Source organism: Rhyacophila brunnea, unplaced genomic scaffold (genome assembly GCF_057557595.1).
Source record: "Rhyacophila brunnea isolate RB1 unplaced genomic scaffold, BYU_Rbru_1.0 scaffold_22, whole genome shotgun sequence".
In the NCBI taxonomy this organism is placed as follows: Eukaryota; Metazoa; Arthropoda; class Insecta; order Trichoptera; family Rhyacophilidae; genus Rhyacophila; species Rhyacophila brunnea.
Window position 1 is genome coordinate 19,601,081 of NW_028232882.1, and position 12,190 is coordinate 19,613,270.

The following is a 12,190-nucleotide window of genomic DNA, read 5'->3' on the forward strand; positions in this document are numbered from 1 at the left end:
GAAGAATCCCACGCACCCTTTCCGCTCTACCACATGTAGGGTAAGTCCTATATTACAGCCCCACTGCAATCCTTGTAGATTATATAAATAAATACACTTGACATATACCCGAAATCAAGTCGTAGGTGACTTTAATAAAACAAATAATCCTACATATCTAGTGTTACGTGACGCACTCAGTCTCTCTCGCATTGCACACGCACAATATGCCGTTTGCAAAATAACCAAGGTGTTAAGAATTATGGGTTTTTTATTTCACAATTCGGCGACACAATGGCAGCGTGGCTTAAACGCCGGCCTATTGAGTCGAGGATCCCGGGTCTGGCAAGTACACATATTGATTTTCAATTGTTTGTGTATGAGTCAGAGTATGGACCTAATAGGTTGAGCAAGTGGCTGACATCCATTTCTCGTAAAAATAAAATCTGTTATTACAAACCTCCACCCTGTGGAGGCCCATATGATCCTATTAGGATCGGACATGGTCGAAGAAGAAGAAGAAGAAAATGTTGTTTCATAACTGATTTTTCATAAATTTTATGGTTTAGTATGTTAGAAGCTAAAAGACTACTCTCCATTTTTAAATTCACACAAGACAATTAATAAAGTGTTTATTTTAAATTTAAACAAAACACATAAAAACTGTGTAAGTTTGTTTGTCCGTATAACATCTCAATAGTGATGGAGAGTATCCCTTTTGCTTTTAACATAATCATGCGTATTACAGTCGATCAATCACAGAAAAAGCAATCTTCAACATTGATATCATATAGTTTGCTTGTGATGTTCCAAATTTAAATATGGACAAATTTAATAAATTAATCAAATTATTGTGGTCAATAAATTTAATAATGCTTTAAAATAAATTATTTCTTTACACTTTTTATGTAAATGTTTAGCATTAATTCTGGGCATATATGGTATCTACGATAATACGAAATCATGAAAGTCTCTCAGTTGAATGTATTTTAGACAAATTAGCAAACAGACAGAAGTAACTCAATTAAAAAAAAAATACAATACTAAATCTTCCATTATCGCAGTAGGTATCCCGTTGTTATATTCTCAATTATTAATTATAGTAGAATGAACGATAGTTTAGGTCTTAGCAGTACCTATGCTGAAAATAATGTTCAGTCAATTAATATTTCACAGAGATGGTAACTGTGGATGTTTAAATAAATGTAAAAATGCGTGTTGTTTTTTTAATGTGTATATTTTGAATTTGGCCAAGTGCCTGATTTCCTGTAAAATTACTTATATAATGTCCACTCAATGGAGACTCATATGGTCCATTAATTAGGAGAGAGTTTTTAAAAATGGTTTACTAAGACCGCATAATCATATGCGATCTTATGTGAACCTTAACTAAGCGGTCAAAATTATGGCTACCACAAGGAGGGGTTACAGGGCTCTAGCTCTGAGGGGGTGGCGTGGTGGATTGACGTTATAAGTGAGATAAACACACATCACAAAAATTCTCTAATGATAAAATAGTCTCCTGTGCGCTATTTTACTTGAAGAGTACCTATTAACGTTTTTTTATAATATCGTTGTATAATTATTCAATTTTTGATTATTGTGTGTCAATATTCGATAACTCCATAATTCAAGTAGATTTATTCTTATTCAAAAATACAAAATATCGCTAAAAAATACACCATTAATTTTACCTGGAACATCATTTGGAAAACGCTTATATAGAGCGACACACTGCCTTTAACCCTAGCGATAGGTAAGGGGGCCCGCCAAAGATCCTCGCCTGGGGGGCCGCTTCAGAATGTGGGAGTCATCGATAAATAATCGGACGTTTACAGTGACTAGCACCACCACATTTTGTATATAGAGTGAGAAATGTGACAGCTGTCAAAATATTGAAATAGTATTGTTCTCAAAATTCAAACAAAAATACAGTATTGTAAGTATTTTGTCAATTCGTTCGCGATACGACAAATTGTATAGAGTACAATTTCCTATAATTATTAATATATTATTATGACACTAGTCACAATTGGTCCAATTTCGTTCCATAAACAGTCGAACATAATGCCACTATGCATTGTGTTACTATGCATCTTACCCCTATTACACACATACTACCTTACCCGTTCACGATACAAACGCAAGCACGATGTATGTGATAAGGGAGAAGTTACACAATAAACATTACACATCGTGTAATGTTTATTATATTTAAATTGTGTCTTATTCGTAAACTATCGTCGCTACTAGTTTATCAACATTTACAATATGTACCTATAATAATAAATAACACATTATCGAATTTGGTTGCAAAAACGGTCTGATCCATCAATGCCGATATAAACAGCGTAAAAACCAACAAAAGATGCTACTTGCTTATTTATTTTATCGAAGTTTAAAGTGGTACACAACCATATGATGATATAGAATAATATATCAAATTTATCTGCTGTCAACATTAATTAGTGGCAATTCGACATCCCATATTTTATATATTATTGTCGTAAGATAAAAAAAATACTTTAAATAGTTATCAGTTATCAAAACTGTGTGTGGTTTAGGTCTCTTTCCAATTGAGGTGCTGTAGATTAAAATAATACAACTGTACTGGTCACCAAGTTAAATCGACTTCAAAGTTAAATGTACCTAATTATAGATTCCACATGACTGTTTCAAACTTTTCAGCATAATGTTAATACGGTACTGTGCTCAAATTATTACCTACTATTTCATTAACGATATTTTTTTGTTTTTTAGTGTTTGAGCGAAAACATGTCAGACCAAATCATTTAAATTACATGCATCGCTGTGAAAATAATAATAATATTTTATACACCCTGCTGCCCATGGGATATAATCCAACATTGGGAATAATGCGTGTATTATTATATTTTATACATATTTTAATACTGTTTCACAAATAAATGTGATGTAATAATTGATTTTAAATCATTTTTAATTTCATGTCACATGTGCTCATTTAATCATCACCACCTCTATTATAGGCACTGATATAATAATATGTTAACAATTAACATGAATCTCATAGATCTGATGTATCGAAATTTTGGTGCCAGGATAACTGGACGATTGCCAGTTTGGCACAAGTAAAAAATAAAGAAATGCATGAAAAAAAACATGTATAATATTACAATACACTTATATCCTCACGGAAGATATGAAAAAACCAGATTAATCCGCTTAATGCTGTGGCACATACCCACAAAGTGATACCAAATTAAGGTTACTATGCCTAATCGTTTTATTATAGCGACCGAATTCGTCTATAAACGATATCTATCGTGAGGTGAATATTTATTATACCTAGGCCCAACTATATTATTTTAAATGTATTGATACCAATAGGTACAACCAACTTACAAAAAAATAATTGCGCCATGAATGTATTCACGCATTATTTTAATAATGTTGTCAGGTTTTATTTAAGACCATTATTCACGAAGTAGGTTATTAATTTATATACGAAGCATACGGTGACATCCATATGAAAGCATTGCATTTTATTGAAATGTTTATTACAAGAATCCTAAAATAACTCCCGAATAACTTCAGAAATAGGAATAGTTATCTTCATACATAATCGTAGGTACTTAGGTACCTACTTGCCAGTGTGATTTTATTATACACCAAATTGTATATTTTTCGGATTGGTATTGTTACGTGGTGATTAAATTAGATTTAAAATTTGGAATTAATTAGTAATAGACAAGAAAACATTCAATCACGTTCTTTATTCAAATTCAATAAATTTTTAATGATCATAATATTATTATATTGCATAGTTTCACATCCCTTCGCACACCGCCTTCCTAAGTACCTATGTTCATTGTGGAACACGATTACAATAATTGTAAAAGCCGCGATGTTGCAATATGAGAGAAAAAAACTTCACAAAAACAATTTAGAGATCATGATGATGATGCTGATGGTGTTTTGGTTCTCCTCAAATCGATTTCTTTCTCTCTGACTCCACTTCTTGCCCGCGGGCCTTTTGGATTGTTATTTTTTCATCTCAAGTTCGCGGCTAGGTTTTTATCACTCTTCTTAGCCTGTGATACTTTTTTCTTTTTCTCTCATCTCGGGGTTTAACGACTGTTAACACATCCCATGCCGAGATATTTAAATATATTCATGTTAGCGTATTTTCTCCTTTACAGCTGCAATATACCGATATTTTGCTTCCGTACAGTTACGCTAATTAAAATAGATTGTACTGTCTTTTTTAACTGGTTTACACGTGCATGGATTTACTGTTGACAGGAAATATTATCGCGGCCATAACAAGAAAATGTATGGGTAAACATGTAGTATCCAGCAATTGGTAAGATTGCATGTATGAATCAAAAAAGTTTGGAAGCTTCTGAATTTTCATGCGACAGTAGGATTTTTTCGATCTGTGCCTCCGAAGTAGAAGGAAGAGTAGTGGCGAACCTGCCGGCAAAAAAACGAGCTACGAACGAATTTTCAGGTTGACCGATTTTCACTACCTGTCAAATAGTACGAAATAGTACCATAAAATGACAACATCGCGTCTCGTTCACTCTTAAAGAATGAATTGGAGAGACAGTCAGCACTTTTACGTGTAAACAGTTATTGTCACGATAATTTAAAATTCTCACTATTTTTTATTATTATTATTTGTTTCTTTATTAGACACCACAACAGGCCGTGAAACCCAATAATAGTGGTAAAACTCCCAGGCTTGAGGAATTTACATATTAGATAGTAGATAGTAGATTAGATTAGATGTAAATATATTTTGACCTTACCGGGAATGGAACCCAGAACTCCGGTATGGAAGGCTTTGGAAGCCGCCAAATTACTATAATAGCACCTGTACACGTTCATAGATTTACAGACACCAATATTATGTATTTTAAACTATCGTGACAATAACTGTTTACACGTTAAAGTGCTGACTATCTCGCCAATCTCATACTTCGAGCGTAAGCCTAGTCGACAGGTTGTGAAAATTGGTAAACGTCGAAAATGTACTGCGCGGCGTAGTTGGTATTATTTCCGTCAGGTTACCTACTATCTTTCTACTGCGCATGCACAACCACCATGCAAGTTCCAATTATTGCATGAAAACTCAGAAGCTGAACTTTTTTGATCCATGCATGCAATCTTGTAACTTGCACGATAATACGTACTGTCAGCAGTAAATCCATGCATCTGTTAACGGGGTATAACAGCATTTCCCACTTGATTGTATTGCAGAATGCTGATTACACATTATTATAAAAGTATACCCTATGTCGATTGACATGAAAGAGCCTCTATTATGATGTGTACGAAGTTCGAAGGACAATTTTCATGTGTTGCAGTGTCACAGCTTTTCTACGAATTATTTCGTTATAAAATAAGCGCCAAAAGTGATTATTTAACAACTAGGTACTTGCTAACTCTTAAAGCTTTCGAATAAAATAAACTAATAAAATCGCCGAAGTAAATAAAATTATCTATAAGTACACCTTTATGGAATAACTATTCGTACATGGGTGTGTTTTATCCATCGTTATATTATCTTTTTGACATTTATTATTGGACAAGAAAACACTGTCTGAATATAAATTAAACGCCCCACCTTATCAATAGATCAATTCTTATCAGATCTTCTAACTAAAGAATGTTTTGAATATTGCAATGTCGTAATTGCACAAGTATGACATTGCATTTTATGCGTTACATGTATGAACAGTGCACACGACTGCGAATAATATAAAAATAATAGCCATAAAATAAGTTCTTAATATAATTTTCGAATCGGTTACATTGTAGTGATTTTAGGTTTTACAAGCACCAATATCCTGAAAGTTTCATCCAATATATAAAGTAATTTAAAAGTGACTTCTTATTCGATAGCACAACAACTCAACTCCAATAAGTTCGGTTTGCTTCGCACTTTACAGAGTTAATAATTAATGAGAACTCTCATGCATGGCCCCCACAAGGGGGGGCTGACAGGGCTCTAGCCTGGGGGCCTGGGCTTAGAGGGGGCCCGGCGTGGGAAGTCGACTAGTTAAATGAGAAAAATATTCACCACGAATTTGCTCTAGTAGTAAAAAAGAGTCGCCTGCGGCGCTATTTTCCTCAATGATTATCAACAATTCAAAGTATGTGACTGTGCGATGCAATTTGAAGTGGTTTGCTGATTGATATAATTAAAAAATAATTCATGGGTATAATTTTATTTTATAATTATTTTATGCGTGTTTCCTTACTTACAAAATGGCTTTTTATCCAATATGCCGAAAGGTTCCATATTACTTGGGTACCACAAAAGAAGGTCGCGATCAGTGCTTCATAATATTATACTGAATGCCGACAACTCAATAAATCAATTGGATTTATTTAAAATCGCTAAAAATACACGGAATACTCTTAACCCTGGGTTTCCGTAGAAACCACTTGGGGAACACCACTGTAAAAAATCACACTGCCCTTAACCTTAGCGCTATTTAGGGGGGGCCGCCATAGACACTGGCCTGGGGGCCCGCTTCGGGATGTAGGGGCCATGCTCTCATGGCATCTTTCTTCACACGAATAAAAGATACTTTTGCAGTAGACACATTCAGAGTAGACGAATTACCATTGTCCCATAGTGTGGAGATAATCTCTTTTCACCGAGGATAGTTATTAGCGATTCGTCCAACCTTCCTCTGGATTCAAAGACGACTTGAAAAATAACACGCGAATTTGATCTATTTGATCTTCGATCCGCATAAAAAATGCCACGGGAGACGATGTGGCGAGGATTTTCGATGTATTGCCCGGCTCACACCAATTTGCTTTCCGTTATCTTAGAAAGTAGATCAACGACATATTTTTTTGCATTTCTATCAGAAAACCGATCTGTAAGAATTTCGCGCACCCTTTTCACTCCACTACATTTAGCGGACTCTGTGGTATTCCCTTTTGGTTGAGTAGTTGCTCCGTTCGAAAAATTGATACCCCCCGCCTCTTATGAGCACCGTAAGGCAAGTGCTCTGTTCCAGCTCTATTTCAAACCTTGTGGTAGATATCTATATGTAAAAAACTTAGATGTTCATAATACACTTTTCAGCTAAATTAAGTGATTGTGCAGAGAATTCAACAGTTTTTAGCATTTCTTTTTATGTGAAATAATGATCAGGACCGGTTTCTCTCAGGTAAACAAGGGTTGTCAATTGATGAACACGACCATTTATATATTCTTTTCTTCAACGATTTCTTTTAAACTTTAGTATACCCATTAATAGTGCACATATGATAACGTAGTTATTATGGCAGTTGACGCGAATAGCATGTACCTATATTACGATCATCTAGGGAGCTTTTGACGTCGCTCACGAATCCAGGCGTCCGCGCGCATCCCTGATTTTCTCACCTCGCCCGTCCATCTAATGTGTTAACACTTCTGCTACGAATGCGAGCGTGCAAATCGCTTGGCTCCGAGCAGGATGAAGTCTCTAGATGCCATCGACATCTCATCAACTGGCCGAGGTCGTCTAACTGTATTTCCATGTCGGAGCGCTCCCATACTTCCTATCTCACAACTCTAAGAAAAGGACTTACTTGACTACAAACGGCTGTTTAGCCAAGTCGTACATCGTGTTCAATACTAATATAAACAGAAAATTTTAAATAATATCCAATGTGTCAAATTCGAATTCGGAACAAATAGCAAAGACAACAAGTGGCGACGCGGAAACGGGCTACCATAGTGAATAGATTTCTTGTTTATTTTTTTTATCGGCTGTTAAGTGACGATTAATTGTTGAACCAAGCCGGTAAAAGTCAAATTGATTTGCATAAAACTAAATTTTAATGAGTTATTTAACGGTGATTTTATTATCTCAGTCAAGTGTAACTGTTTAAATCTTCAATAATTTTTGATAATGCAGTGAATCGACAACATTTTTTCGCATGGATCCAGTGTCAAACAACTTCAATAAGTGTGATCGGTATATTCAAAAATAATAACATCGACAAGACAGATTTGTTATTGCAGTGGTGACATAGGAAGGGGTAACTGCGTAACCTGCTTTCGAATGTCATTACTAATTTGTCTATTCCAACTCAAAAATTGCAATGATAAAAGGAAACTCATGAACTATTAAATATTTATCCTTTCTGAAAACGTATTCACGTAATAGAATGAAAAGTCACATTGGCATTAAACTGTGGATGTAGCTCTTTAAATACTTTTTAGAAATACAAACATTAGAGAATGGATTCCCATACAATATCATTCAAACACATGTAAGTAATGACTTATTATTTGTGAAAACTTAAAAAATATATTGTTACGTAGGTGCTCATTTAATATTTTATAATTTACTTGTATATTAACAATATTGTGTTATATCGGTAATATTATATTTACATATATATATATGAAGTGTCATAAAATTTAATTACAAGACAAAAACTGTTTTATCAACATAAAAATGAAGATAGGCATTCAGTAGATTTCTTATTTATCTCCTTTTTTTAATCTAAATAACATGTAGGCAGTGGGGGTCTCGTCATTGTACTACGCCTACGTACATTTGACAAATTACGACTTTATGAAAACGACCAGAAAAAAACTAGTCGATGCGCTCAATTATTCAACTAACTATAATACTATTTTTTATATCATAAGCAAAGCAATCTATGGTAACAGATTGGTAGGTAGGTATCCGTTTCGATAAAGCCGGTGTATTTTACACGAGTTTCATTGAAGCGTGTGATCGAAATGCATACGAGTGGCGATTTATTGCAGTGAGAGGGATACAATAATATGTGTGTTCCATTTGGGAGATCGCGGAACAAAGACAAACTTACGTGCGTCAGAGAGAGACAGCTTAGGCGTTATAGACAGACAGATAAATCAAGACTTATACATAATGTAATACGTGTTAATTCAGGGGTTCACTAATTACATAATTTAATTTGATTTTTGATGGCATATAGGACATTGAGGGTTTACCAAACTATACGATGTAATCAATATAAATAAACATAAACTTTTTTTTTATATTTTGACAAAATTGTCACACACATAAGAAATATAGAAAAAACATTGTTTGATAATTATTATTTTTATAAAATTATTTTCGGATTTGATTTACTCTTCAAATAATGCAATACTACATCTCTTACCTTCAGTCAAATGCATTGACAAGTAAATTAAAAATATAAATACATTTTGTTTGTATCGAAGCATCAAAATTTGTCGTCAGCCGTGGTCGATCTACTTACTGCCTTATCTCCTTCTACTCCTCTCAGCCACTATTTTTTCACTGCCACGTATTTGCTCTTGCTGTGGCCGTTTAGCACCTAGGTACTTCATTTCATTTGTTTGAACATATTATCACATCGCCGTATCCATATTATATTGTGGTCTTTCCGCATTATGTTCAAAGTGGACCTTTCCATACCACATTGCGCTGCTATTAATAATTATTAGGTCTGTCTTATAAATTAGTGGCATTTGTTTCACATGCATACATTATTTGAATATCTTTTTTTGGTTATAATTTGAGATCATCTTTGAAGATACTCGTTTTAAATAAAAATTGCTTATGTTAAACTAACTAAATAGAGCCAATAACAATAATATCCCAATTGTATTATTTTTTTTTAGTTTAGTACATAATAATTGTACATAAAAAAGTACAGTATTTAGAATGGTTGTACGCTATCTTCTAATAATATTTTTATCGTAAATTAAAATTACTTTATAATGAATCATAAGTTGTATGTTGACTACCACTGCACGTATACGACTTACACTATCATTATAACCTAGCCAAAGTATTAAACACAATAAGATTACTTTCTCACTTCTTGATCGGTCCCTCATGGCTGATGATCGTGACCACCTTGGAATTTCTTCATCTTTTGAGCGACCAAGATTTTCTACCCCTCTCGATCTTCTGCGTCTCTCAAGGCAGATTGAATGCTCCCCCCAGTCACCTGCATCACTTAGTCGCTCTAGCACGCCAACATTCTTTCTCTGCACCGCCTTCTCTTTAGTCTACCCAAAAACACCAATCTCTCCAGGTTATCTGATCCATGCCGAAAAATATGTCCAAAAAATTGCAGGATTCGTCTCAGGCATATTGTCGAGAGCCGTTCTTTTATCTGTTATTTCTGGATGATTTACTGATTTATCCTGTGATCTATTCAAGAAATATGAGTTATTTGGAGCCCCCTGTTCTCCCATATCAAACGGCATAGAAAACTGCAATCTTATTGAAGATGTGTTGGTTGTTGAACGATATATTACGGCGTTTTATCATTGCATCGTGATAGTCATATCATTTTTATATACCAAGTCCGATCCTAACAAGATCATAAAATGGCCTACATGTGGTGGATGTTATATTAACAGTTTTTGTTTTTACGAAAATTAGATGTTGGCCACTTGCTAAACTTAATACCCTGGGATTTTTTTACCAGATTCGGGAAAAATCGAACCCAGACCTACGACACTATAGGGCTAAGGGGCCGGCACGTTACCCTCTTTGGCTATCGTGGGCGTAGAAGTCCTATATTATATTTTAGGTTAAACAGGTTCTTACAGTGTAATATCATTTTTCATACTAATTTGAAAAATGATTTCATTGGATATAAACGATAGGTTTTTCATTCAATATTACGTTTTATCACAGGCGAAACGTCATATTTTTTTTTTGTTTTACGAGCTGAAAGTTATATTTCTTTAACATTATAAACTGGCTTAGTATAATTTATGTTTTTTTTTTCTTTATTTTCAGAAAACACCTTATCAGGATTGCTACACTGGTCGCAGTCACCTCCATTCTTCTCCAGTGTCGTGATACAAGCGCCATATCCAGCCAGCAACCTGATCCATCCACCACCAATCGTTCTGACTCTTCCAAACAAGACGAAGTCTCCACTTCAAACACAAACAAAATAACCAATCCAAACCCGGAGGCTGAATCGTCTAGCGAACAAACCCACGTTGCGCAACCAATAACATCGCAATCAGATATAACCGCTAATATTTTAGCGGAAAAAACAACCACAACTCCTAATGAAATCGATGATGAACCGTCAACCGGAAAAAACACACTTTACACAACCGTCGCACCTGATAAAACTACAGACAATCATTACGTAACAGAAAATTTAACAACTTCAAAAACCGCCGAACCATTTGCAATAATAATTGACAATGTTTCATCACAGAGCGATCCTCTTGACGCAAGAGATGTCGTTAATACTTCCGAAATAATGGCGGCCGAATCGATGACTGATTTCAGCACAGATAAACCATCGCGCGCCGTAGAAACTACAACGAATACAATAAGTACGCTTAGTAATATTGAAAACCAGACTGAGATCGAAAAAAACTACGTTAGAATAGCTTTTGTAACAAATAATCCCAAAGAAAGGACGACAAGTAAATATGACAGGACGACGAAGCAAGATGGCGCTCCTTCAAACGACGACTCCACTATGTTTCAGTTCTGGTCAACCGTCACCGGTGATTCGACGCGTAAATATAACACGGAATCACCGAAATCAACAATTAAAGATAATGAAAAACTAATAAATCCCCAAATAAACGTTAGTTTGGTACGAGATAATGTTCCTTTGACAACAGCACACCTGGTGACGTTTTCATCAACCAATGTGACAGATGAAAACAGCGGGGGAAATGATACCAATAAAGAATGTAATAAAGATGACAGTAAAACTGAAATCAAAGACAATGATTCTAAATTTCAGATAACCATTCCTCAATTGTACGCTGATTTAGACAGTTTAACTAATTTAAATAAAACTAATGTTACCGATATTGGATCAAAACACGACTCAACTACAGTATTGAATGATGAAAATATTGAAAATCATACTGACAATATTGATATAGTCACAAATAAAGATGCGTTAGATGACTATTATAATGCTAGTTTGAGTTTAAACGTGACTGAAAATAAAATGCTATCAGAAGAGGATAGAGATCTTATTGAAGCCTCAAATTATGGCTTGAAAATGATGGACGACCTCTACGGAGTGCAGGAGCCTAAACTTTACAAGATGGGTAAGTTATTAAATACAGTATTATATTTTTAATTACCTACCACATTAAGTTCCGCGTTAATAAAATATGATAAAGTATACTTGTAAAATTATTATATATTCACGAAACACCTCGTGTCTATAGTATAAAATTATTGTGGGAAAA

The 12,190-nt window shown here is 34.5% G+C and overlaps 2 protein-coding genes across 2 annotated transcripts in view; both read left to right on the top strand.

The window, feature by feature from the left end:
* LOC147070152 (uncharacterized) overlaps positions 1-11,532 on the top strand; it is an 89,280-nt gene extending 77,748 nt beyond the window's left edge. Inside the window, exon 4 of the mRNA XM_085949999.1 lies at positions 10,752-11,532. The gene's annotated coding sequence lies outside the window, so the exon portion shown is untranslated. The remainder of the gene's footprint in view (positions 1-10,751) is intronic.
* LOC147070153 (uncharacterized) overlaps positions 11,233-12,190 on the top strand; it is an 87,498-nt gene continuing 86,540 nt past the window's right edge. The window contains exon 1 of the mRNA XM_085949998.1: positions 11,233-12,046. Within this exon, the coding sequence (XP_085806124.1) occupies positions 11,233-12,046 (814 nt within the window). The remainder of the gene's footprint in view (positions 12,047-12,190) is intronic.